This window comes from Anomaloglossus baeobatrachus, chromosome 5 (assembly GCF_048569485.1).
Source record: "Anomaloglossus baeobatrachus isolate aAnoBae1 chromosome 5, aAnoBae1.hap1, whole genome shotgun sequence".
Lineage (NCBI taxonomy): Eukaryota > Metazoa > Chordata > Amphibia > Anura > Aromobatidae > Anomaloglossus > Anomaloglossus baeobatrachus.
Window position 1 is genome coordinate 278,045,005 of NC_134357.1, and position 26,391 is coordinate 278,071,395.

General features: G+C 47.3%; 1 protein-coding gene across 2 annotated transcripts in view; it reads right to left on the bottom strand.

Annotated features, from left to right (window-relative positions):
• Window positions 1-26,391, bottom strand: part of TOM1L1 (target of myb1 like 1 membrane trafficking protein) — a 196,761-nt gene that overhangs the window by 47,150 nt on the left and 123,220 nt on the right. For both annotated transcript variants that reach the window (XM_075347461.1, XM_075347460.1), the window contains 2 exons: window positions 22,897-22,951; window positions 15,187-15,346 (listed from right to left, as the gene is read on the bottom strand). In XM_075347461.1, the coding sequence (XP_075203576.1) occupies window positions 15,187-15,346; window positions 22,897-22,951 (215 nt within the window). The remainder of the gene's footprint in view (window positions 1-15,186; window positions 15,347-22,896; window positions 22,952-26,391) is intronic.

Genomic DNA, 26,391 nt, shown 5'->3' on the forward strand with positions numbered 1-26,391 from the left:
TGACAACAAGGTTGGCAGACGGTGGTGGCCATCTGCAGGAGTGGTGGATCAACGCGGAACCGTAGGACCGGGGTTGGGTGGTGGCCCGCCGGTACCGACCGGGGAGCGAAGTGAAGCTAGCACACACAGGTAGGGCCATCGGACCCCGACCAGGCTTGGGGCCGCCGTCAACAGTCAAATCCGAGTGTGACAGGAACCCCCGGGGTTCCCTAACAACCAAGTCCCGATTGAAGGCAACCGTCCGCACCGTGAGCGTATACAGCCACCGCCAACGGCTAAAGACCCAAGGGCCAGCGCCTGCGGGCAAAACGGGCTCCTCCGGCATCCAAACGCCGGGGAGCGGACTACCGTTGGGGACCCATCGTAGTCAAGACAGTACACAAAGGTGCAGGGAGAGACAGCCACCATCACCTGTCCGGGGAGAGACACTGCAGCCGGCTGCGGGACCCGTCCATCCAGCCGTTTGGTTTACCGGAGACTTTGTCCATCTCTTGTTGAGTGAGTACACCCGTGCCATCCAGCACCGCGCCGCGCTGTCCCTGCAACCCTGCACCTCACCGACTCTGCCTCCCCGTCACACCACCGGGCCCCGGGACCACCAACCCCTACCCACGGAGGGGGAAAACAACATCCCAGCTGCTCCCTAACATCGCTCCCGGGATCCCCGTCACCAGCAGCGGTGGTAATACAACAGAAGCGGTCCTGCACCACTGCACGTTACCTGCGGTGCCGCACGTGTCCACGTGGAGGGCTGCAAAATACCATATCCCAAGTGGGGTGCTCGTCCAGCAACAAAGTCCAAGCAATAGTTCCAAGAGGAAGAAGAGACACCGCACTCTGTTCGCTGTGCTGGGTATATCTTTATTCACATAGGTGCGGGGTGAAAGGCTGGAGACGCGCTGTGAGCCGGTTCCTTAGAACAGGACCCGTGGAAGCCTGATTTGTAGGCGAAACGGCCGTCGTCCTGTTCTAAGGAGCCGGCTCACAGCGCGTCTCCAGCCTTTCACCCTGCACCTATGTGAATAAAGATATACCCAGCACAGCGGACAGAGTGCGGTCTCTCTTCTTCCTCTTGGAACTATCACCAGCAGCGGTGGTACCCATCTTCACCACAACCCGTGGGTGGCGTCACGGACTAAATCCCCAAACAAACCACCCCCTTTTCACTCACGGGCGAGGAGCGCCGCTCGAGTCCCCGGATCCGGCCCACCGCTCGAGCCACCGAGCAGCAGCAGCGCCGGACCCGAGCATTAGCGAGCACAGCGCCTCGCCGCCCGCGACAAGTACACCAACACTCCCCGGTCCGGCCTGGCATGCCACCTCCGGCCTACATCTCTCCCTGTGTTCTGGACACTGAGCCCCAGGGCATCCATCCCTACCCACGGAGGGGTTAACATCCAGCTGCTATCTCATCGCCCCCGGGTGCTCCCCAACCGCAGCGGTGGTGCTACATCTCACCACACACCGTGGGAGGCATCACAAAGTACTTGCAGCAATCCCGTACATATACGTCCCCTTTTTATTTGAGTGTCCGCGCGACCCCCGGGTCCGAAAATCCCTCGAGCCACTGCGGATCCGGATCCGAGCAGCCCGACTGCTACTGACGTGGGGGCGGCACATGTCCTCCATGTGTAGTGTGGTATCTGTCACTATCTACCTGTCCTCCATGTGTAGTGTGGGTCTGTCACTATCTACCTGTCCTCCATGTATAGTACAGGGTCTGTCCCTCTCTACCTGCCCTGCATGTATAATAAAAGGTCTGTCACTATCTACCTGCCCTCCATGTGTAGTGTGGGAACTGTCCCTATCTACCTGCCCTCCATCCATAGCGTGGGGTCTATCACTCTCTACCTGTCCTCCATGTGTAGTGCGGTATCTGTCGCTATCTTCCTGTCCTCCATGTGTAGTGTGGGGTCTGTCACTAACTACCTGTCCTCCATGTGTAGTGTGGTATCTGTCACTCTCTACCTGTCCTCCATGGGTAGTGTGGTATCTGTCACTATCTACCTGTCCTCCATGTGTAGAGTGGTATCTGTCACTCTCTACCTGTCCTCCATGTGTAGTGTGGTATCTGTCACTCTCTACCTGCCCTCCATGTGTAGTGTGGGGGTTGTTACTCTACCTGCCCTCTTTGTAGTTCACATTTCACACGCCATGCTAGTGCAAAAGACATATGAAAGATGGCAGGTATGACTGCTAATACATGGAAGTGTTATAAATTCTCACCCTCTCTTGTTATCATACCATGTTCTTTGTATCCCAGGACACATCATTACGGTTGTAGCCACAAGCTGAAAGATCAGTGCAGTAGAATTTATTGTAATGATTCATAATGTTGTTGTGTTCGTCAGTATCGGGGAGATCACGACTGATATACTATTGTCAGCCCATGCTAATTATCTGTGCGCCACAGGAACGGCAAAAACTATGATTTGTATTGATTACTTGTTTTCTTGCTGAACTTTGTATATCTGATGAATAGGAGCACTGAGGCGGACATTGTGTTAGATAACTCAACACGCAAAGCAAGAGAGGTGTGTGCATTTACATTAAGGTCATTCTGCCTGAGTACTCACTCAGGTGGATCAATAGCAATGTGCACAGCAGGTGGAAAACCACTCACACAACAATGGCAAGAGGGGGATTGAAAGAGTTCTCATGAGAGCCAGGCTGTTCTTTTTAATGGTCATTTAGAAAGGTTATGTGAGGGTGGAGAAGAGTCATGGCTTGACATACTGCAGAGCTGAGTTTGTGATCCACTTAATACAGTCATGGCCGAAAGGGTTGGCTCCCTTGAAATTGTTCCAAAAAATTAAGTGCAGAAAATTATCGCATTTACCCATGTTTTGTTATAAATATGTTTATTTCCTTTGTGTGTATTGGAACAACACAAAAAAATAGTGGAAAAAAAGGCAAATTGGACCTAATTTCCACAAAACTCCAAATATGAGACGTACACAATTGTTGGCATCCTCCACTTAGTTTGGTTGCACATCTTTTGGAATAAACAACTGCAATCAATCACTTCCTATAACCATCCACAAGCTTCTTACACCTCTCAACTGGAATTTTGGGCCACTCTTCTTTTGTAAACTGCTCCAGGTCTCTCATATTTGAAAGTGTCTTCTCCCAACAACAATTTAAAGATCTCTCCACGGGTGTTCAATGGGATTTAGATCCAGACTCATTGCTGGCCACTTCAGAACTCTAAAGAGCATTGTTTCCATCCATTTCTAGGTGCTTCTTGAAGCATGTTTCAGTTAATTCTTCTGATGGAAAACCCATGACGTAGGATGCAAACCCAGCTTTTTGACACTATATTGCAACTCAAAATTGTTTAGTAATCTTTAGATTTCATGATGTTTTTCACACAGTCAAGACACCCAGCAAAACAAATTCAAAGCATCTTTGAACCTCCACCATGTTTGACTGGAGGTGTTACTATCGGAGTGGCAGTGAGTTTTTCGGCCGACACCGGTGTGTGGACCCACTGGATCATGGAGCCCGGGCTTAACCTGAAGGGGCATGACTAAGCGGCTACTTGATCTTCTCTAGAGCCTTTCGTGGTGAGGTTAGGTTTGTGCTGCAGGCAGCCACCAGGTGCCGCTCCATGGCAGTCCCCATATTCGTAGTATCTGACCCAATCGGAAACAGAGTCACAGCAGGATATGGACAGGATCACCAGCAGGATGGATGCTGGTACAGGTGCACACGGGACAGTTGATACAGACAGGACAGGTTCAGGTTCGGTTTCAGGTTAATACAGGATGGCTAATATGGACAGAACAGGTTCTAGTTTAGACAGAAACATGGATTCAGGAACACAGACAGGTATTGGGACACATGAATGGATTCAGGAACAGAGCAGGTACCGAGATACTGGAATGTTTTAAGGAACTTAGGCTGGTGTCAAGACACAGGAACGGATACAGGAACACAGGCAGGTGCCAGGACACAGGAACAGATTCAGGCATTCGGAAAGGTTCTGGTTCAGGATCAGGAAGGGTTCAGACATATACAGGTGAGTAACAAATCTGTAAAATGCTCCAGGGACCAGACAACGAACTCGCAGACACAAGGCACACTGCAGGAGACAAATATTGTACAGGCGCCTCCCAAATGGGGGAAGGTGCCCTAATTGCCTGGTGCCTCCCAGCGCACAGCATGAAGATCCGTGCAGCATGTGCAGACCCTGGTAGATATGAGCTGTGGCAGGCAAAGAAGCAGGAAAAAAAGCTGGGTTGTTGGGTTGGTGAGTACATCAGTTTCCCTGCCGGTTAGTGCAGGAATGCTGGCGTTACAGTAGGTACTGTGTTCTTTTCTTTGTATGCCTCAATCCATCTTCGGTAAACAGTAGAATGATGTGCTTTACCATATAGCTCTAATTTGGCCTCATCTGTCCACAAAACGTTTCCCAGAAGTCTTTTTGAATTATGTATGTTTTGGCAAACTGCAGCCTAGCTTTTTTATGTCTCTATGTCAGCAGTGGGGGCCTCCTGGGTCTCCTGCCATGGCATTTCATTTCATTCAAATATAAATGAATAGTTTGCGCTAAAACTGATGTACTCTGAGCCTGCAGGACAGCTTAAATTTCTTTGGAACTTCTTATCCACCATCTGGACTATCCTGCTTTGCAACCTTTCAACAATTTTTCTCTGTCATCCATCATGTCCAGTGAAATTAGCTACAGTGCCATAAGTTGTAAACTTCTTGAAAAAGGAACATCAAGATCTCTGTAGATGGACTTGTAACTTTGAGATTGTTGCTATTTTTCAACAATTTTGGTTCTCAAGTTCAGACAGTTCTTGTCTCCTCTTTCTGTTCTCTATCCTTAGTGTGGCATACACAGACACAAAATGCGAAGACTGAGTCAACTTCTCCCCTCTTATCTGGTTTCAGATGTGATTTTAATATTGACCAAACCAATTACTTGCCACAGGTGAGTTTAAACGAACATCACATGCGTGAAACAAAGTTGTTTGCCCACAATTTTGTAAAAGTGCCAACAATTTTGTACTGCTCATTTTGTTTTGTTTTTTGAGAAATTATGTCCAATTTTTCTTTTTTCTCTCTTTTTTGTGGTGTTCCAATACACACAAAGGAAATAAACATGTTTATGACAAAACATGCTTAATTGCAATCATTTTCTGGGATAATACTTCATTTGCTGGAACAACTTCAAGGGTGCCAACACTTCCAGTCATTACCATATATACTCTTAGTACACTACGTCAAGGAGTTATCAACGTACCTCTGTAACCACTTTTCCACAAGAAGTATGTTACTGAATTAGTGCTATGGTAGTGTTTGCCACCTGAACAACTAGAGCATTGGCTGGGGTACCAAAAGCACATGCTCTGGGTATCTGGGCCTAGCAGTTTTACATAGGACTGCAAGTAAAACTAATGTGATATGTCATAAAGGTTATCACAAAGTACTGACAATGCAACCCCAATGTGTTAGGCTACATTCCCACGATGAGCTTTAGGTAAGTTTTAAGTTTTTGATGCTGTTTATTTTTGCTGCATCAAAAACACAACGTTTTAGGCCATAGGGACCCGTTGAGTATTTGGTGAGTTTTGTACCTCAGTATTTGTAGCCAAAACCAGGAGTGGAGAATAATACAAAAGTGGTGCCCGTGTTTTTATTATACTTTTCCTCTGATTGTCCCACTGCTGGTTTTGGCTGACAAATACTGAAGTAAAAAGCTCACCAAATACTCAATGTGCACGTGGCCTTATAATTCCAGCAAAGTGGATGGGATTTTTTTATTCAGCATAAACTGACCTATGGTGCGAGTTTCAAATCCACAACATGTCAATTTCTCTTGTGGGTATGTCGGGGGCGGGGGCTAGTTTCCCCGTCGCGGGGGCTGCTCGAGGAGATCGCGCTCGGATCCGGTGCCTTCTCTTCGGTGGCTCGAGTGGGCCGGACCCAGGGCTCGAGCAGCGCTCCTCGCCCACGAGTGAAAAGGGGAATTGGATTTTCGGGATATATAGAGTTCGTGACGCCACCCACGGGTTGTTGTGATGGTGGGCACCACCGCTGCTGGTGACGGGGTTCCCGGGAGCGATGGTGGAGAGCAGCTAGGTGTTGACCCCTCCGTGGGTAGGGGCTATTGGTCCCGGGGCCCGGTAGGAGGGAGGGTTCCGTAGGATGGGTTTTGCAGGGTGCAGGGTTGCGGTGCCGCGCAGCGCGGTGCCGGATGGCACAGGTGTACTCACTCAGACACAGATGGACAGAGTCTCTGGTAAACCAAACGACTGGATGAACGGGGCCCGCAGCCGGCTGCAGTGTTCTCCCTGGATGGGTTGATGGTGGCTGTTGTTTCCCTGCACCTGTGTTTTGTGTCTTGACTCCAATGCCTGGGCACCGGTAGTCCGTTCCCCGGCGTATACGTGCCGGAGGAGCCCGTTTGCCCGCAGACGCGGGCCCTATGGATCTCTGGCCCTTGGCGGTAGCGCTTATCTGGAATGGTTGGGCTGTTGCCTTCAATCGGGACTTGGGTGGGAATGAACCCCTGAGGTCCAGACCACAATCAGTAAATTTGATTAAATTTCGGCTTCAAGCCTAGTCGGGGTCTGAGTACCCTGCCTGGTGCTTGGCTCCAATCGGCTCCCCAGTTCGGTACCGGCGGACCACCGCCCGACCCCGGTCCTACGGTTCCGCTGACCATCACCAACTCCTGCAGACGGCCACCACCGTCTACCTACCTTGCTGGAAGTGCCTGGGCTCCAACCCAGACACCAACAGTTTCACTCCTCACTCTCTACCGACCACAACTGGACTGACTACTGTGTTTTCCTGCCTCCAGGCCTGTGAACTCCTTGGTGGGCGGGGTCAACCACCTGGCTCCGCCTCACCTGGTGTGGACATCAACCCTGAAGGGTGGCAACAAGGATTTAATGTGTGACTGGTGTGACCTGTCCAGGGAAGGGGGGGTGTATGATGTTGTGTCTGTGACTTACCTGGCTAGGCCAGGGCGTCACAGGTACCATGGGTTTTCTGTGCAGATTTTCCCCATAGACTTGCATTAGATGCAGAAAATCTACAGGTGAAGAAATGCACACTTTTTTTTTAGCGCATTTCTGCTGCAGAAACACATACAAAACAAACATGAATGTATCAATTATGTTTATACCAGGAAGAATCAAAGTAACTGTATTTATAACATGACATACAAAAAAAGTGCTAAAAATCAGTGTAAAAAAATTACAAAAATTTATGGTAAAAACCGCAAATTACTAATTTACTACTAATTTACATAATAGGTGCAGAAATTCTGCAACATCCAAAACTCACCATGGGAACACAGCCTTAAACTACATTTGGGAGGGCTAATAATGAAAAAATGACCAGAAAAAAAACACTCCCTCCTTATTATGAGCTCCTGTAACCTGCCAGTGAGAAATGGTGAACGCGCAAAGCACACATTCGTTGGGTGGTCGGATTTTTTGTCAGAATAAAATTTAGCATTATTAGTGGCACATCACTCAATATAAACTGGAGATATGTGTCACGTGGTCTTTGGCTCTAAACTTGCAGAGTGTCGTGCTGGCGACAGACACTGTTCAGACTACAGACTCTCACAATCCACACTGTGCTTTCTCTGGTGCTTCTGAGATGCACAGGCAGGCTTGGGTGTCAACCAGCTGTGTGCTCATTAGTGACTGGGCTAGCAGGAGTTAGTTTCTGCTAGCCTACTGATCACTTTTTGGATCACATGTTGCGAGACACCTATCACAGTTATTCCCCTCCTTTTTAAGATGGAGGAACCTGTCTTTCCATGCCGACTATAGCTTTTTTTAATCTGGTCTGAGTGCTGTTATGTTACAGTTGCTGGTGATTTCCTGCATGCTGCTTAGTGTGCTGTGGAAACCCTCTTTTTGTCTGGTTATTTTTTCCTTGCTCTTTATTTCCTCCTCATCACAAATTGTCTTCATCTCCGTGCTAGCTGTGTGATAGAGTTTTGGTTTCCCCATTTTTTCATATCAGTGGGTTCAACCACTCCGGTCCCAGCCCTCCCCTGGGTTGGGGAGAGGGGATATTAGATCAGGAGTGTCCAGGAGCAGGGCAAGGAAAGCAGCCCAGACATCTTCACCATCAGAGGTATCTCTGGAATCAGTGACAGCTTGGGCCCCCTAGCCTGAGGGCCAGATTAGGAGCCCCAGTCCCCTGTTATACCCTCTAACTTGTGACAATATGCTGTCGATTGCATGATGCTGGATGGGGACACATCAATGGTATTACCGATTGTTCTGTTCACATTACTATTAGAGTTAGTGCAAATCAATTCACAGGATCCAGTCTTGGTTGCTGGGTCAGTAATGTCTGGACACATGATGGGATTAGTACTGTAGATTCGCATTTTACCTGCCGGCATCCACGACTTATGAAGAGCACTTGTGACGTCTCGCTAGGCCAGCTAAACGAAAGAAGAGCCACTGATGCCAGAAGGTAGGAAGCTGTTATCAGTTCTACCGCCCAGTAGCCAGAGATTACTGACCTGGGTACTAGACTGTCTTGTGAATTGATTTCATCCATCTCTAATCAGTATTCATCTACATGGTTGGGCAATAAACCGGCACTTGTATATAGTCGATTGGCACTCAATGATGGGATTAGATCGGTCCCTCTAAATTCACTTTTAATGCATCATGGACATGCAGCATGGACTGGTTGTAGTATTGCATCAGTTAATAAGCGAGCAGGAACACTCATGGTACTAGGTCCTTGTTACATTATAATGGATATGCACTATGACAGCTATTTGTATAGCATCTCCACAATGTGACAAGGACAAGGCGTTTATGCTCTCTAATGTGACAAGAATGTGGTGTTTAATTATGATTCCTGCTACGTGCAAGCTTACTCAGCATGTACTATATGCATCCGGTCCCTGTGCACTAAGTCAGGCCGTTGTTCTGCCCTGAGGGGCCCAATTATCCGGCCTGTTGAAGAGAACACATAGAACTCTATTGATTGCAAGGAGGGAGGCTGATCATATAGCTCTTAAAGATCCCTGTAGCTACTCTTACGATTCTTACATGAACGGCGCTGGAATCTGACAGTGTGTAGTTTTAAAAACACCTGGTATCTTCAATATTTCTTTGTGATTGATTGGATAGAGTTTACTTGAATTAAATGAGTATCCCGGTTTCAGTAAGAAAAATTATAAAAAAAAATAAGAATCAAGATATCTGCTTTTGTAGTCATATAGAAATTTTCATTTCCTTGTCATTGAGAGGTAGAAACATGGCTTGTACCAGTACCTGATAAAAATAAAAGTACAAAATATGCTCATCTATCATAATTTTCAATCTTTCTGCACATGAGTGTTTATGTACTGTATGTAAGAGAAAAATCAATGGCATTTCTAAAGACGTGTAATGCTGTAATCTTATAATTAAGGGGTTAAACACTTTATCAAGCTCTACAGCCTTTTTGCTCTGTGAATGAGCAATGCCTCTAGAACAGGCCTGAACAACATGTGGCCCGCCAGAGGATTTTGTGTGGCGATATTTCTGCATTCAACATTATTTGTGTCTTATAGATGCAAATACACTTGAATGCATGGGGACAAGGGCAGAGCAGAGGAACACTCATTAGATCCCGATGTGAAGCTGTGTGATGAGGTCATCATGTTGCAGACCTCATCACGCTGCTTTATGTTAACGCTGTGCCGCAGAGGCAGCTGAGATAGTGGGAAAGTTGAATTGTAAGTGCTCCATGGAGGAGCCAAAGATTAAATGTCATATCATTGTAGGTGTGGTTGTTGCTCTCAGCTAAATGAGAGGGGTTAGTAAGAAGAGGTGGGGGGACAGTTTGGAGCTGTGGGAGCACGGAAGGTCAGTGGGAGGCAGTGTGGAGTTGTGGGAGATTGAGGGGACAGTATGGTGTTGGGAGCGTGGAAGGACAGCATGAAGTTGTGGGGGATAGTATGGAGTTGTGGGAACATGGCAGGACAGTATGGAGTTGTGTGAGCGTGGGTGGCAGTATGGATTTGTGGGAGAATGGAGGACAGTATGGAGTTGTGGGAATGTTGCAGGACAGCATGGAGTTGTGGGAATATGGAAGGACAGTATAGAATTATGGGAGGGTGGGGAATAATATGAAGTTGTGGGAACATGTGGGGACAGTATGGAGTTGTGAAAGCTTGTGGGAATGTTATGGAACTGTGGGTGTAAGGCTGTCAGTATGGCGTTGTGGGGGCATGTGGGGAAAGTATGGAGTTATGGGGGCCTGTGGAGACAGTATGGAGTTGTGGGAGGAAGGGGGGACAACATGGAATGATGGGAGCATAGGGGCAGTATGAAGTGGTGGGAGCAAAGGGGGAAGTATGGAATTGTAGGAATGTGGGTGGACAAGTATGGAGTTGTGGAAGCTTAGGGTGACAGTATGGAGTTGTGTGGGCATGTGGGGACAGGATGGAGTTGTGGTATCGGACAGTGTGGAGTTGTGGGAGCTTGAGGGAACAGTATTGAGTTATGGGAGATTGGAGGTTACTATGGAGTTGTGGGAGCATGGAAGGACAGCATGGAGTTTGTGGGAGCATGGTGGACAGTATGGAGTTGTAGAAACATGGGGGACAGTATGCAGTTATGGGAGCTTGAGTGGACAATATGGAGTTGTGGGAACTTGGGGAGAGAGTGTGGATTTGTGGGGGACAACATGGAGTGGTGAGAGCATGGGGGGCATTATAGAGCGGTGGGAGCATGAAGGACAGTATGGACATGTGTGATCATGGAAGTACAGTATAGAGTTGTGGAGGATGGTATGGTGTTGTAGTGGTTAGGGTTAGTATGGAGTTCTGGGAGAGTAAGGGATAGCATGGTGTGGTGGGAACATCAGGACAGTATGGCAAAGTGGGAGCATGGGGGACACTGAAGATGGGGACAGCATAAGGAAGGACAGTCTTACAGACATAGTTTGCAAGGGGCATTGTAATGATAATTTTAGTTTTTAATGACATGGTGTCAGACAGTGCGGCAGAAACCAGAGAAAAGGGAAGTCTGCAGAGATGATTTCTGAGAATTATATCTCATCATGGCATCTTTACTACATGGGGACAAAAAGGATGGATATGATTTAAATCAGAGAACATTTCACCTATAAGGTACCTGATTGTAAAATATTATTTGTGACACAGCTTGCATCTCATCAGTATTGTTGTCCTCAGTCTGATAATAGCTAGTAACAACAACTCCCAATATTTCCTCATCATGTTTAAGAACATTGTAGGGTCATGTGATACAAATGCATATGGAGCTGACCTGACAATGTAATTGATCTCTGTACTAAGCTTGCTGACATATTCATGTACTGATGATAGTTTTAGTGCTATGTTCCTTTGTAGAGGGAGATTCTGATGCTGCATTCATGTGTGATGTTAATTCTGGTGTTGCATTCATGTAGTGATGGTTATTCTGATGTAATGACAGTGGTTTTGAGGCTGTGTTCATGTACTGATGGTTCTAATCTGCTACACATGTAGCAATCTACAGTGGGGAAATAAAAGTATTTAGTCAGCCACCAATTGTGCAAGTTCTCTCACTTAAAAAGATGAGAGAGGCCTGTAAGTGACATCATAGGCAGACCACAACTATGAGAGACAAAATGAGAAAGAAAATCCAGAAAATCACCTTGTCTGATTTGGCAAGATTTTTTTTTTGCAAATTATGGTGGAAAATAAGTATTTAATCATCTAAAAATATGCAAGATTTCTGGCTCTCACAGACCTGTAACTTCTTCTGCTCCTCTGTCCTCCACTCATTACCTGTAGTAATGGCACCTGTTTGAACTTGTTATAAGTATAAAAGACACCTGTCCACAACCTCAAACAGTCACACTCCAAACTCCACTATTGTGAAGACCAAAAAGCTGTCGAAGGACACCATACATAAAATTGTAGCCTTGCACCAGGCAGGGAAGATTGAATCTGCAATAGGCAAGCAGCTTGGTGTGATGAAATCAACTGTGGGAGCAATAATAAGAAAATGGGAGACATACAAGACCACTGATAGTCTCCCTTGATCTGGGACTCCATGCAAGATCTCACCCTGTGGGGTCAAAATGATCACAAGAACAGTGAGCAAAAATCCCAGAACCACACAGGGGGACCTAGTGAATAATCTGTATTGAGCTGGGACCACCGTAACAAAGGCTACCACCAGTAACACACTACGCTGCCAGGTACTCAGATCCTGCAGTGCCACACGTGTTGCCCTGCTTAAGACAGTACATGTTCGGGTCCATTTGAACTTTGCTAGAAAACATTTGGAATATCCAGAAGAGTGTTGGGAGAATGTCATATGGTCTGATGAAACCAAAGTAAAATTGTTTGGTAGAAAGAGTTGCAAAAGTGTTTGGAGGAGACAGAATGCTGAGTTGCATCCAAAGAACACCATACCTACTGTGAAGCATGGGGGTGGCAACATCATGCTTTGGAGCTGTTTCTCTGCAAAGGTACCAGGACGGCTGATTTGTGTATATGAAATAATGAATGGGGACATGTATCGTGAGATTTTGAGTGCAAACCTCCTTCCATCAGCAAGGGCATTGAAGATGAAATGTGGCTGGGACTTTCAGCATGATAATGATCCCAAGCACACTGCCAGGGCAACAAAGGAGTGGCTTCATAAGAAGCATATGAAGGTCCTGGAGTAACCTAGCCAGTCTCCAGATCTCAACCCCATGGAAAACCTTTGGAGGGAGTTGAAAGTCGGTGTTGCCCAGCGACAGGCTCAAAGCATCACTGCTCTAAAGGAGATCTGCATGGAAGAATGGGCCAACATACCACCAACAGTGTGTGCCAACCTTATGAAGACTTACAGAAAACGATTGACCTCTGTCATTGCCAACAAAAGATATATAACAAAATATTGACATGAATGTTTCCTCATCGTCTGAGGACGCACATTCAACTGAAGTATATTTCGGCATAAAAACTCGCCAGATCTTTGACCTGAAAAACATGTGCCGGACATTCAGAGGCCAGCAGCTGATGTGCACGAGCCTGTCAGAGGTGGCGCATGGCAATGATTTTATGTGCTGTCACTGTCTGGGACTAGATTAGCAGAATGAGGCACATTATAATAGGAAGGGGCACAGGATGTGGGACATTTCTTACAGAATGAAGCCCAAGATGGGGACCTTTTTAATAGGCTGCAGCCCAAGGTGGGGACATTATTATAGGAAGGAGTTCAGGTTGGGGGACATTTCTTACAGCATACAGCCCAGGATGGGGGACATTTCTTACTGGATGGGACCAGGATGGAGGACATTATTACAGGAAGGGGTCCATAATGGGGGACATGTTTACAGGATGGATGACATTATTACAGCAATTGATCCCAGGGCGGAGGATGTGGGCTAGGATATTGGACATTATTACAAGATGTGCCTGGGATACAGGACATTAGTAGAGGAAGGAGCCCATCATGGGGGACATGATTGTAGGATAGGTCCAGGATAGATGACATTATTAGAGGAAGGTGCAAATGAATGGAGACATTACTACATGATGGGAACCAGGTCGGAGGACATAATTACAGGAAGAAAGGAACCCATGGTAGTGGACGTGATTACAGGAAGAAACCAGAACAGAGGGCATTAGTACACGTGGGGCAAATACAAATGTCTTTATAGAAGCTAGAACACTACAAGGGCCCATACATCTGACCAACATACAGGTGGGTGCCCAGGTCCATCTTTTTAATCGTAGCCAATCAGATTCTAGTTATGCCACTGACAGCAGGAGTTAAGCTGTGTATAACACCTGGCTTTCCACTGTAGATGGTAAGATGCCTGTGCCAAGATGTAACTGTAATGCAGATTGCGGTAAACTGTTTTCAATCTGGATGTATAGTCACGTTCATTTGTTGAAAGACGTTAAAGGGGTTCTCACCTTCAGACAATCCTCATGTTCCCTTCTGAATTGGTACTAAAACATAAGATAATGGCATATTCCCCTTGAATGGAATTATCTGCTTTATAACATTCTTTTTAGGTAGAAAGATTCCCCGAGGATATCCCAACTACTGTAGCCCCAAGCTATCAATGTTGATGGGGATGGGAACCTGACAGCTAGTGTTCAATTTGCCTGCAGCCCTGCCATAGAGGTAATGAAGCATTACATGGTGTTTATCAAAATCAATGGGCTAACAATGTGAGCAATGATAAGTAGAATCACTCTTTTTACTTGCTCTCCACCTAAGCTAATAGATGAGAATCTTGAATAGATGATCCATCTCTCAGTCTAAAGGCCGCTTTACACGCTGCGACATCGCAAGGGATGTCGCTAGCGATCGCACCCGCCCCCGTCGTGCGTGCGTCATGGGCAAATCGGTGCCCGTGGCGAACAATATCGCAGGTACGCGTCACACGCACATACCTACCTAACGACGTCGCTGTGGCCACGGAACAAACTCTTTTTTAAGGGGGAGTTTCGTGCGGCGTCACAGCGACATCACACAGCGGGCCACCAATAGAAGCGGAGGGGCGGAGAGCAGCCACATTAACGTCACTCTCACCTTGTTGCCGGAGGACGCAGGAATGCTGTTGTTCGTCGTTCCCGGGGTGTCACATGTAGCGATGTATGCTGCCTCAGGAACGACGAACAACCTGCATCCTAAAAGATCAACGATTTTTTGGAAAGGAACGACGTGTCAACAATCAACAATTTTTCCCTTTTTTCGGATCGTTAGCGGTCACTCGTAGGTGTCACACGTTGCTAACGAGGCCGGATGTGCGTCACGAATTCCTTGACCCCAGCGATATCTCGTTAGCGATGTCGTTGCGTGTAACGGGGCTTTTAGTCACACCATGCATACTTTGGGCACAATTTGCATGCAGCAAATCTACAATATAATACCGTACCAGTTAAGTAGATATTTAAAAGAATTGTATCTTCAAGAGTAAAATCTGCAGTATTTCAGTTCTTTGCAATGAGTCAGTATAGATTTCACTTCTTGTAATGGAAAAGGTGGAATCTGAGGCAAATCTGCATCAAAATCCGTAGCGACATTTGCACGTTAGAAGATATCGCTGAAGATTTTTCTGCAGATGGGTTGTGGAAAAATCTAGACAAAGCACACAATTGGGATCTTAGAATAATTGAGTCAGAACCTCTAATGGCATATTAACTGTACTGGATTCTATGATAAGACCAAGCATATACTTGCTTACCAGAAATGCGAGCTGGCTGTGGATTCACATTTGGCACTAAAACAGGAACGGCGGCAGCAGGTGCAGGGTAGCCATTACTCTCGTTCTGTGTTTTAGGCATTTGGGCAAGGTCAAGGTCAATGAGTTCACTTGAAGGTGCTGAAGGTTGATTTATCCCAGTCTGAAAGGACAATGTGAATCTCACATTATATCAATCACAATAAGAGCAATGCATTCGAAGAATCAAGCTGCAATAATTAGATGTCTTAAAGTGGAGCTTTGAGCGCTCCAGACAAGTCTGTTTTAGAATATTATTTTACTTACTATAATACATCAACGATGCACTGTGACTTTTCTCCGTCCTGTCTAAATTGACAACCGGATGTTACGAGTTGTGGGTGTGTCTCTAACCACTATAACACTATCCAATCAGTGTCAACAGTATGATTCTGTGAAAGGACACACCCATTTGGCAAGAGGGAATAGTAACACCTAGTTGTCAATTAATTCATACATTTCTAGGAGTAATAACAGAGGAGCAACTTGATACATTAATGTTCCAGACCTGTTATTTCATGGAAATTACATATATCCACAGGCCTTTTTTTACATGAAATTGCATAGTAGGACATATCACAGTTATTACTACAAAACATATATAGCTGCCCTTTATAGCTGGAATCTAGCTGCCCAGACATGGAGGTTTTTAACCCAGATTGTGGCATTTTAAGTTAGGTTTTTAGTCTAGCTGCCTAGACATGTAGGTTTTTAACCCAGATAGTATCAAAATCTGAAAAAATGTATTTATGGCATTTCTTCAAAAAGGAGCACAAATGTCCCAAGTGATAAATAATCTTTATTCAATAAATTAAAAACTCAACACACAGTAAAAGGGATGTATACAGCAACAAAACACGGAATAGCAGCAAATAGTATATTGCACATGAATACCACAATTGATTAAAGTGACAAGTGCTATGCAAAAATTTGCAACACCACCTCCTCCTTGGTTATATATATAAATAGGGCTATTCAATAAATTTTATTATGCTCTATATAGAAAATGTCCTAATGCCCATTACAACACTCAATAAGTCATCAAACTGGAGGAATGAATGATATCAAATCACTTATAATATACATAAAACTATTCAGTCACTAATTCACATTGTGCATAATGTACCAGCTGTGGGTGGAGGTGGATCAGTGCTTGGACTACGTCCTACTGAGGCACTAAGCCCTGCGTGTATATAGGACTAATTATATGGTAAATAGCAAATACCGATCTACCGTCCACCGCTGACAAGCTCCCACCGGTAGGAGACACAATAGTGCCAGTCAGGTGCCGAGTAGATCAAATGTCCAACCAATACCACCCACCACACACGCCTCCCGTTGAAGCGATCTGGTGAAACGTACGTCGGGATAAGCGGCAGAGCAGCATGATTTCTGTTTAAATAATCCAGGTAACATACTGTGTGTGGTGGGTGGTATTGGTTGGACATTTGATCTACTCGGCGCCTGACTGCCACTATTGTGTCTCCTACCGGTGGGAGCTTGTCAGCGGTGGCCGGTAGATCGGTATTTGCTATTTACCATATAATTAGTCCTATATACACGCAGGGCTTAGTGCCTCAGTAGGACGTAGTCCAAGCACTGATCCACCTCCACCCACAGCTGGTACATTATGCACAATGTGAATTAGTGACTGAATAGTTTTATGTATATTATAAGTGATTTGATATCATTCATTCCTCCAGTTTGATGACTTATTGAGTGTTGTAATGGGCATTAGGACATTTGCTATATGGAGCATAATAAAATTTATTGAATAGCCCTATTTATATATATAACCAAGGAGGAGGTGGTGTTGCAGATTTTTGCATAGCACTTGTCACTTTAACCAATTGTGGTATTCATGTGCAATATACTATTTGCTGCTATTCCGTGTTTTGTTGCTGTATACATCCCTTTTACTGTGTGTTGAGTTTTTAATTTATTGAATAAAGATTATTTATCACTTGGGACATTTGTGCTCCTTTTTGAAGAAATGCCATAAATACATTTTTTCAGATTTTGATACTGTTATGAAATGGGAGTGTCCTCTCATAAAGAGACCGCTTTTGTGTTAATTCATTTTAACCCAGATAGTGGCATTTTCAGGTTAGGTTCCCAGTATACAGAGATTACTTTGCCGTGGTGATTGGGCTCACATATACAAAATATCTCTCTTTTTTAAATATTCCTATAGCAGTAATACAATACAAGATTTCCCTTATTCATTGTTAGCATTTCAGTGTGCAGCTGTATATGTTTTGTAGCTATAATGTGTTTTCAGGTAGCACCTGTTGGATGTGCGGGTCAGTCTTATGGTATATTTATATCACAGTTATTGTTAGGATTAACACAGAACTGCTTAGTTATGTAAAACTGCCCAATTTTGTTAAAAATCCTGTTGGGAAACACAAAATATACCTTCAAACGAATTGATAGACATACAGTTAGGTCCAGAAATATTTGGACAGTGACACAATTTTCGCGAGTTGGGCTCTGCATGCCACCACATTGGATTTGAAATGAAACCTCTACAACAGAATTCAAGTGCAGATTGTAACGTTTAATTTGAAGGTTTGAACAAAAATATCTGATAGAAATTGTAGGAATTGTACACATTTCTTTACAAACACTCCACATTTTAGGAGGTCAAAAGTAATTGGACAAATAAACCAAACCCAAACCAAATATTTTTATTTTCAATATTCTGTTGCGAATCCTTTGGAGGCAAGCACTGCCTTAAGTCTGGAACCCATGGACATCACCAAACGCTGGGTTTCCTCCTTCTTATTGCTTTGCCAGGCCTTTACAGCCGCAGCCTTCAGGTCTTGCTTGTTTGTGGGTCTTTCCGTCTTAAGTCTGGATTTGAGCAAGTGAAATGCATGCTCAATTGGGTTAAGATCTGGTGATTGACTTGGCCATTGCAGAAGGTTCCACTTTTTTGCACTCATGAACTCCTGGGTAAGCTTTGGCTGTATGCTTGGGGTCATTGTCCATCTGTACTATGAAACGCCGTCCGATCAACTTTGCGGCATTTGGCTGAATCTGGGCTGAAAGTATATCCCGGTACACTTCAGAATTCATCCGGCTACTCTTGTCTGCTGTTATGTCATCAATAAACACAAGTGACCCAGTGCCATTGAAAGCCATGCATGCCCATGCCATCACGTTGCCTCCACCATGTTTTACAGAGGATGTGGTGTGCCTTGGATCATGTGCCGTTCCCTTTCTTCTCCAAACTTTTTTCTTCCCATCATTCTGGTACAGGTTGATCTTTGTCTCATCTGTCCATAGAATACTTTTCCAGAACTGAGCTGGCTTCATGAGGTGTTTTTCATCAAATTTAACTCTGGCCTGTCTATTTTTGGAATTGATGAATGGTTTGCATCTAGATGTGAACCCTTTGTATTTACTTTCATGGAGTCTTCTCTTTACTGTTGACTTAGAGACAGATACACCTACTTCACTGAGAGTGTTCTGGACTTCAGTTGATGTTGTGAACGGGTTCTTCTTCACCAAAGAAAGTATGCGGCGATCATCCACCACTGTTGTCATCCGTGGACGCCCAGGCCTTTTTGAGTTCCCAAGCTCACCAGTCAATTCCTTTTTTCTCAGAATGTACCCGACTGTTGTTTTTGCTACTCCAAGCATGTCTGCTATCTCTCTGATGGATTTTTTCTTTTTTTTCAGCCTCAGGATGTTCTGCTTCACCTCAATTGAGACCGCATGTTGTCTGGTCACAGCAACAGCTTCCAAATGCAAAACCACACACCTGTAATCAACCCCAGACCTTTTAACTACTTCATTGATTACAGGTTAACGAGGGAGACGCCTTCAGAGTTAATTGCAGCCCTTAGAGTCCCTTGTCCAATTACTTTTGGTCCCTTGAAAAAGAGGAGGCTATGCATTACAGAGCTATGATTCCTAAACCGTTTCTCCGATTTGGATGTGAAAACTCTCATATTGCAGCTGGGAGTGTGCACTTTCAGCCCATATTATATATATAATTGTATTCAGTGGCGTAACTAGAGTTGGATGGGCCCCGGTGCAAAAGTTTAGACCTGGGCCCCCCCTCCACATACACAGACACTTGGGGTAAGGCATACCTCCCAACTTTTAAAAAAGGAAAAGAAGGCAAATTTTTAGGCCACGCCCCCTAACCACACCCATTTCACAGTCACGCCCATATCCACTCCCCATCCACACCCATTCAGCATGGACACGCAGGCAGCCGGCGGGCCTCCAGCATGGACACGCAGGCAGCCGGCGGGCCTCCAGCATGGACACGCAGGCAGCCGGCGGGCCTCCAGCATGGACACGCAGGCAGCCGGCGGGCCTCCAGCATGGACACGCAGGGAGCCACAGTGAGGCGGCCGGTCGCCCACACAGTGAGGTGGCCGGTCGCCTTCACAGACAGGCGGCAGGGGGGCGCCCGCACAGACAGGCGGCAGGGGGGCGCCCGCACAGACAGGCGGCAGGGGGGCGCCCGCACAGACAGGCGGCCGGGGGGCGCCCACACAGACAGGCGGCCGGGGGGCGCCCGCACAGACAGGCGGCCGGGGGGCGCCCGCACAGAAAGGCGGCCGGCCGACCGCACAGACAGGCGGCCGGCCGACCGCACAGAGAGGCTCCGGCCGGGGATGAGGGGGGGGAGGGAGGGAAATCAGCGCTGGGGAGATTTTACTGTACCAGCAGCAGCACAGGCAGCGCTCCTCTCTGTTATGCCACGTCTACTGGGATGGTAGGAGGGAAAAGCAGGGAGGCGGAGAGAGAGTGGGTGGGCGGAGCCCGGGAGCCGGCCGTCCCGATCGTGGCAACGGGACAAACAACGTAAAGCGTGAAAGTCCCGCTGTATCCGGGACGGTTGGGAGGTATGGGGTAAGGGATAATGACACTGACACTCGGGGTACAGGATAATGACGCTGACACTTGGCTCTCACCCACAGCACCCTGAAATCCCTCTATCAGCACCCAGCTTTCCTATGTTCTGATATTTATCTTGTCCTCAGCACCCAGCTTTCCCATATCAGAGCATGAGAAAGCTGGGTGCTGAGAGATGTATATCAGAACATGGGAAAGCTGAGTGCTGAGAGATGTATATCAGAACATGGGAAAGCTGGGTGCTGAGAGATGTATAGCAGAGCATGGGAAAGTTGGCTGCTGAGGGAAAGAGCCTTTTTCCCTCAGCACAAAACATTTCCATCCCATACTTGTATCTTTGTCCCCCCTGTATAAAGTTCTCAAAATACTATAACAGCCCCCACATAGCCTTCCAAATAATTGTATAAAGGGTCTCACATAACCCTTCATATATTAGAATGCAGATACATAGCCCTCCATATATTATAATGCACCCCCATAATCCTCCATGTATAAAGTAGCCCTTCAATTATAATGCATTTCCCATAGTTCTCCATGTATTAAAATTCACCCCATAGTTCTCCATATATTATACTGCACCACATAGTCCTCCATGCTTTATAATGCACTTCCATAGTCCATGTATAAGGTAGCCTCCATAGTCCTCCATATATTATAATGCAGCCCCCATAGTCCTATATGTATTATAATCCAGCCCCATCAATTTTCATATTGTATTATGCAGCCCCATACTCCTCCATGTATAATGTACCCCTAGTTCATGTATAAGGTGTCCTTCATGTTTTTTATGCAGTCCCATAGACCTCCATGTGTCATGCAGCCAGCCACCCCAGGGCCTCCATGTGTCATGCAGCCAGGCCCCTCCAGGGCCTCCATGTGTCATGCAGCCAGGCCCTCAGGCCTCCATGTCATGCAGCCAGGACCCTCCAGGCATCCATGTGTAATGCAGCCAGGCCCCTCCAGGCCTCCATGTGTCATGCAGCCAGGCCCCTCCAGGCCTCCATGTGTCATGCAGCCAGGCCCCTCCAGGCCTCCATGTGTCATGCAGCCAGGCCCCTCCAGGCCTCCATGTGTCATGCAGCCAGGCCCCTCCAGGCCTCCATGTGTCATGCAGCCAGCCACCCCAGGGCCTCCATGTGTCATGCAGCCAGCCACCCCAGGCCCTCCATGTGTCATGCAGCCAGGCCCCCAGGCCTCCATGTCATGCAGCCAGGACCCTCCAGGCCTCCATGTCATGCAGCCAGGCCCCTCCAGGCCTCCATGTGTCATGAAGCAAGGCCCCTCCAGGCTTCCATGTGTCATGCAGCCAGGCCCCTCCAGGCCTCCATGTGTCATGCAGCAAGGCCCCTCCAGGCCTCCATGTGTCATGCAGCCAGGCCCCTCCAGGCCTCCATGTGTCATGCAGCAAGGCCCCTCCAGGCCTCCATGTGTCATGCAGCCAGGCCCCTCCAGGCCTCCATGTGTCATGCAGCCAGGCCCCTCCAGGCCTCCATGTGTCATGCAGCCAGGCCCCTCCAGGCCTCCATGTGTCATGCAGCCAGGCCCCTCCAGGCCTCCATGTGTCATGCAGCCAGCCACCCCAGGGCCTCCATGTGTCATGCAGCCAGCCACCCCAGGCCCTCCATGTGTCATGCAGCCAGCCACCCCAGGCCCTCCATGTGTCATGCAGCCAGGCCCCCAGGCCTCCATGTCATGCAGCCAGGACCCTCCAGGCCTCCATGTCATGCAGCCAGGCCCCTCCAGGCCTCCATGTGTCATGAAGCAAGGCCCCTCCAGGCCTCCATGTGTCATGAAGCAAGGCCCCTCCAGGCTTCCATGTGTCATGCAGCCAGGCCCCTCCAGGCTTCCATGTGTCATGCAGCCAGGCCCCTCCAGGCCTCCATGTGTCATGCAGCAAGGCCCCTCCAGGCCTCCATGTGTCATGCAGCCAGGCCCCTCCAGGCCTCCATGTGTCATGCAGCAAGGCCCCTCCAGGCCTCCATGTGTCATGGAGCCAGCAAAATAAAAAAACAAGTACCTCTCTTCTCCTTTTGACCCCTGCAACCACGGTAGTTATGACCCTGCCCCCATATGTCACACACACTGCTCCCCATACAGCCTGCACCCCCCATAGCACACACACTACACCCCCATATGTCACACACCCTGCCCCACATATCTCACCCTGCCTGTACCCCAACTTACCCCTCTCAAACACTCTGCACCCCTTCACATCCTTCTGTCACAGTCTGCAGCCCTCATATGCCACTCACCCTGCACTCCCCTCCCCCTCGTGCCCCCTCTTTTCTCATTACCAGTCATCATGTGTCCATGTCTCCTTCAGGAATCCGTATCTTCTGATGCTTTCTCCCCGGCATCCTGTGTCTCCTCCCACACAGTCACATGGGCATGACATCATCGCAGGTCCTGGAAGGATGGATTTCGTCTGCTGTGCAGGAGCGCTTCTGCTCTGCCGCAGCTCAGAAACGCCTGGTGGGTCTCTCCAGGTCAGGGGGCCCCTCTGCCCCCTGCTGACACCGGGCCCCCTGACTCACAGGCCGGCCCCCTGGCGGTCGCGTAGTCGGCCACTACACAGCGCATCTCCTCTGTTACAGAGAGGAGCCGGCTGTGCAGAGCGGCTGCCGGGCCCCTAAAACCCTGCGGGCCCGGTCGCAGTGGCGACCGCTGCGACCGCGGTCGTTACGCCCCTGATTGTATTTCTGAACATGTTTTTGTAAACAGCTAAAATAACAAAACTTGTGTCACTGTCCAAATATTTCTGGCCCTGACTGTACAAGGTCAAAATCTATGCCTTACCATATTTTGCTCCTGTACGTTATTTCCCATCTGGTTACTTCTATTGCGTAAGAACCTAAAACATGCAAGAGCGGTCGTTAGATTCAAGATAGAAATATGCAACTAATTACAGCATAACTAATTACTGTCACAAGATACCAGCGTGTGGATAATTAGGGAGGATGGCATTAGCTTGACAGTTTATTAGGAATGAGAATATAATACAAATATCATTTGTATCAAAGAAAATGCAGCATCTAGAATTAATCTTCAAGATGCGTACACAGAACTAGACATTTTACTGGCACAGAAACATGTGAGAAGATAATATTGGTGAAGGTATGAGCTAATTCTCAGTGCCAGATCAAAGACAACAGTAGCTCGGGGTCAAAACATACATTTTAATTTCTCAAATAGCATATATGTTGGGTCAATAGTGGTCAGTGGGCAGTCCCAAGCCCTTGGTATAGACCATTGGTGCAAGATCCTAGCACAATGACATTGGACATTACTGATGCTGAAAATCAAGTCCAAACAAAGGTGTTGGAGAAGGTTTAGAGAAAACAGCTAAACGGGACTCATCACTGGGCATTTGTGACTGAATTTGTTTACTTAGCAGTAGTAAGTTGATCAATGCTTAGAGTGGTATGCTTTCAAATGTCATCATATTTACTACCCAGCATTGTTATTGGTTTAATAGGAAGAAATCTGCTAAAAGAGTTCCTATAAAGGGTAGCTGTCAGTAGAAAACGACTGCTCAAACCAACCACAGGCATTCAGTGCACCCTTGGCATTACCAAATTGTGAATTGCACCTTCTCACCTACTTGTTTTCCATCTATCTCTGCCATTCTCTATCTCCAGTAATGATAGAGCTGTCGATTAGTAAAAAGAGGGGTGTAGATAGATAAAATCTACTTGTTTTCTAAGGTGCAATTGTTCATGTCACGGTTGTCTCCCTTTTTTGGAGACTAGTGACAGCTTTCGGACTGGAGCCTCTCATCTCCATCTGGCTAGCTATATTTAAATGTGGTTTTGTTTCTTTCTGTACTGAAATGGTTAATGTCAGTTTTGCTGTTAGCAGCTTTTTCAGCAGTCCCTAGCTGAGTGCTTCAGCTGCAGTTGCTTTGTAGTCACGCTCTTCAGGTTTAAATAAAAGTGTTACCCAGATATCCTTGCTGAAGATACAAACCCATTTGTATACTGGCTCCTTGGTGGAAGGAACTGATTTAGAGCATTTCAGAAGCCAGTCTTTATCCTTTTGTGTTGCAGTTTTTCCCCTGTTTGTTTCCGCTACCCTCTTGTCTTATTAGTGCAGTGGTGGGTTTAGTGAACCTCACCTGCCTCTCACTAGTCAGGGCATCTATACGATTTCCTCGGGTCTCAGGGTGCTGCTCGGCGACAGTTGCGGAGACTCAATAGGGACTGGCTAGGAGAGTAAGGATAGCCTCAGGTGAGAATAGGAGGTATCCCACCAACCCTCTCACTAGTATCAGGGCCCACCCACACCATTGTTATTGTGTCCCCCTATTTGTGATGTGGTTTTGGTGTTTTTTTCGTTGTGCGCCAGACTACTTTTGCTTTAAATGTGCTCGCCATGCTTGAAGTGTGACAGTTTGCCTGTGCTTGGCTTGAACAGTCCTTTTGTGCTGAGAGACTCCTTTTAACAAAAGAACAGGAATAGCCTACAGCAATATACAGCGTTCTACCTTAGATCTGGTTGAAATAGGATGCTTTTTCATTTTTTTCCATTGCATTCTTTTGGTTAGTATACACAGTAAATTGTGATCAGATGTATAAATAAGCACATTGAAAAATCAAAGGAGATATTTGCAGTTTTCCTTAGATATCAGTTTTAAAAAAAAATGTATTTCTGATAAAATACCAATACTGGATGATTTTTGTAAAGCTCTCGAGATCAGATTTATTACAAACTGCCTAATTTTTAGACAGTGTACACTTATTATACTGGACAGTCTTAAAGACTTTAGATTGTTTAGTCTGAGGCTCTGATTCATCTTAGTTTTGTTCCTTTTTTTTTTGCTTTTGTCGCGGGCGGAGGAGGGGACGCCGCGCTCTCTCTGTGCTCGGGTCCGGCTGGCACTGCGGCCTGCTGCCGCTGCTCGGTGGCTCGAGCGATGGGCCGGATCCCGGGGACTCGAGCGGCGCTCCTCGCCCGTGAGTGAAAAGGGGATTGGTTTTGGGATTGTTGGGGTGAGTTTATTGTCCGTGACGCCACCCACGGTTGTGGTGATTTGTTGACACCACCGCTGCTCTGTATGGGGATCCCGGGAAGGATGGTATGGAGCAGCCAGTTGTTGTGTTGCCCCTCCGTGGGTAGGGGTTGGTGATCCCGGGGCCCAGTGATGAGGTGTGTGGTGCAGGGCTTGGTGGGCGCAGGGACGCGGGGGCAGCGCTGTGCCTTGCGGCACTGTGGTACTCACTCAGCCTGAGACGATAACACAGTTCTCGGTAAAACACTCGGCTGGGAAGACGGTTCCCACGGACGGCTGCACTTGCTTTCCCCAGTAGGTGACGGTCCCTCTGTCCTGCACCTCTGTTGATATTGGTTGCGATGGGTTCCCACCGGTAACCCGCTCCCCGGCTTGGATATGGGCCGTAGGAGCCCTACTTTGCCCGCAGGCGCTGGCCCTGAGAAACTGGTGCCCTGGCGGTGGTGGTGTCTCTCCTCAATGGTTGGACTGTTGCCTTCAATCGGGACTTGGTTGTTAGGAGACAGACGTCCCCTTCACTGACGGATTTGGCAAATTATGGCGACTCCTAGCCTTGCCGGGATCCGAGAGGCCCCTGCCCTGGTGCTGACTGTCCTTTGTATACTGCTCCAGACCGCCGGGCCACTACCCGTCCACGGTCCTTCCAGCAACCTCCGAGCAGTCCCCCTCTAGACTTTCATCGCCGTCTGCTGACCTTGCTGACACTGTCCAGGCACACAGTCACGGACCAACTTCAGGCTTACTACGGCCTCTTTCACTTTACTTGACTTCAGCTTCACTCCTCTACCACTTCCCTAGCTTAACTTCTGAGCTCAACTTCTGTCTTCAACTCCCTTTCCTTAACTTCACTCTGGCTTCAACTCCTCCACTCAACTCCTCTCTCTTAACTTCTCCCTGTCCAAACTCTATCTGAACTGTTCTGCCTGGTTCTTCCCGCCTCCAGGGCTGTGAACTCCTTGGTGGGCGGAGCCAACCGCCTGGTCCACCCCCTGGTGTGAACATCAGCCCCTGGAGGAAGGCAACAAGGATTTTGGGTTAGCTTAGATGTTCCTAACTGGGGTGTGGGGTGTGGTGGTGTTGTGACCTGTGACCCCTGGCTTGCCCAGGGCATCACATTCCCCCTTAGCAAAATGCAGACCATCCGCGTGTCTGCCCGTCCAACACCGGTTTTATTTTCTGTAAAAGATAAACGGTAAACATACAAATTATGGCTTCATCCCACAGCGGGAGGTTAATTTCTTAAACGTTACTAACGGTTTTACGGGTACGGTTTCCGCTCTCTC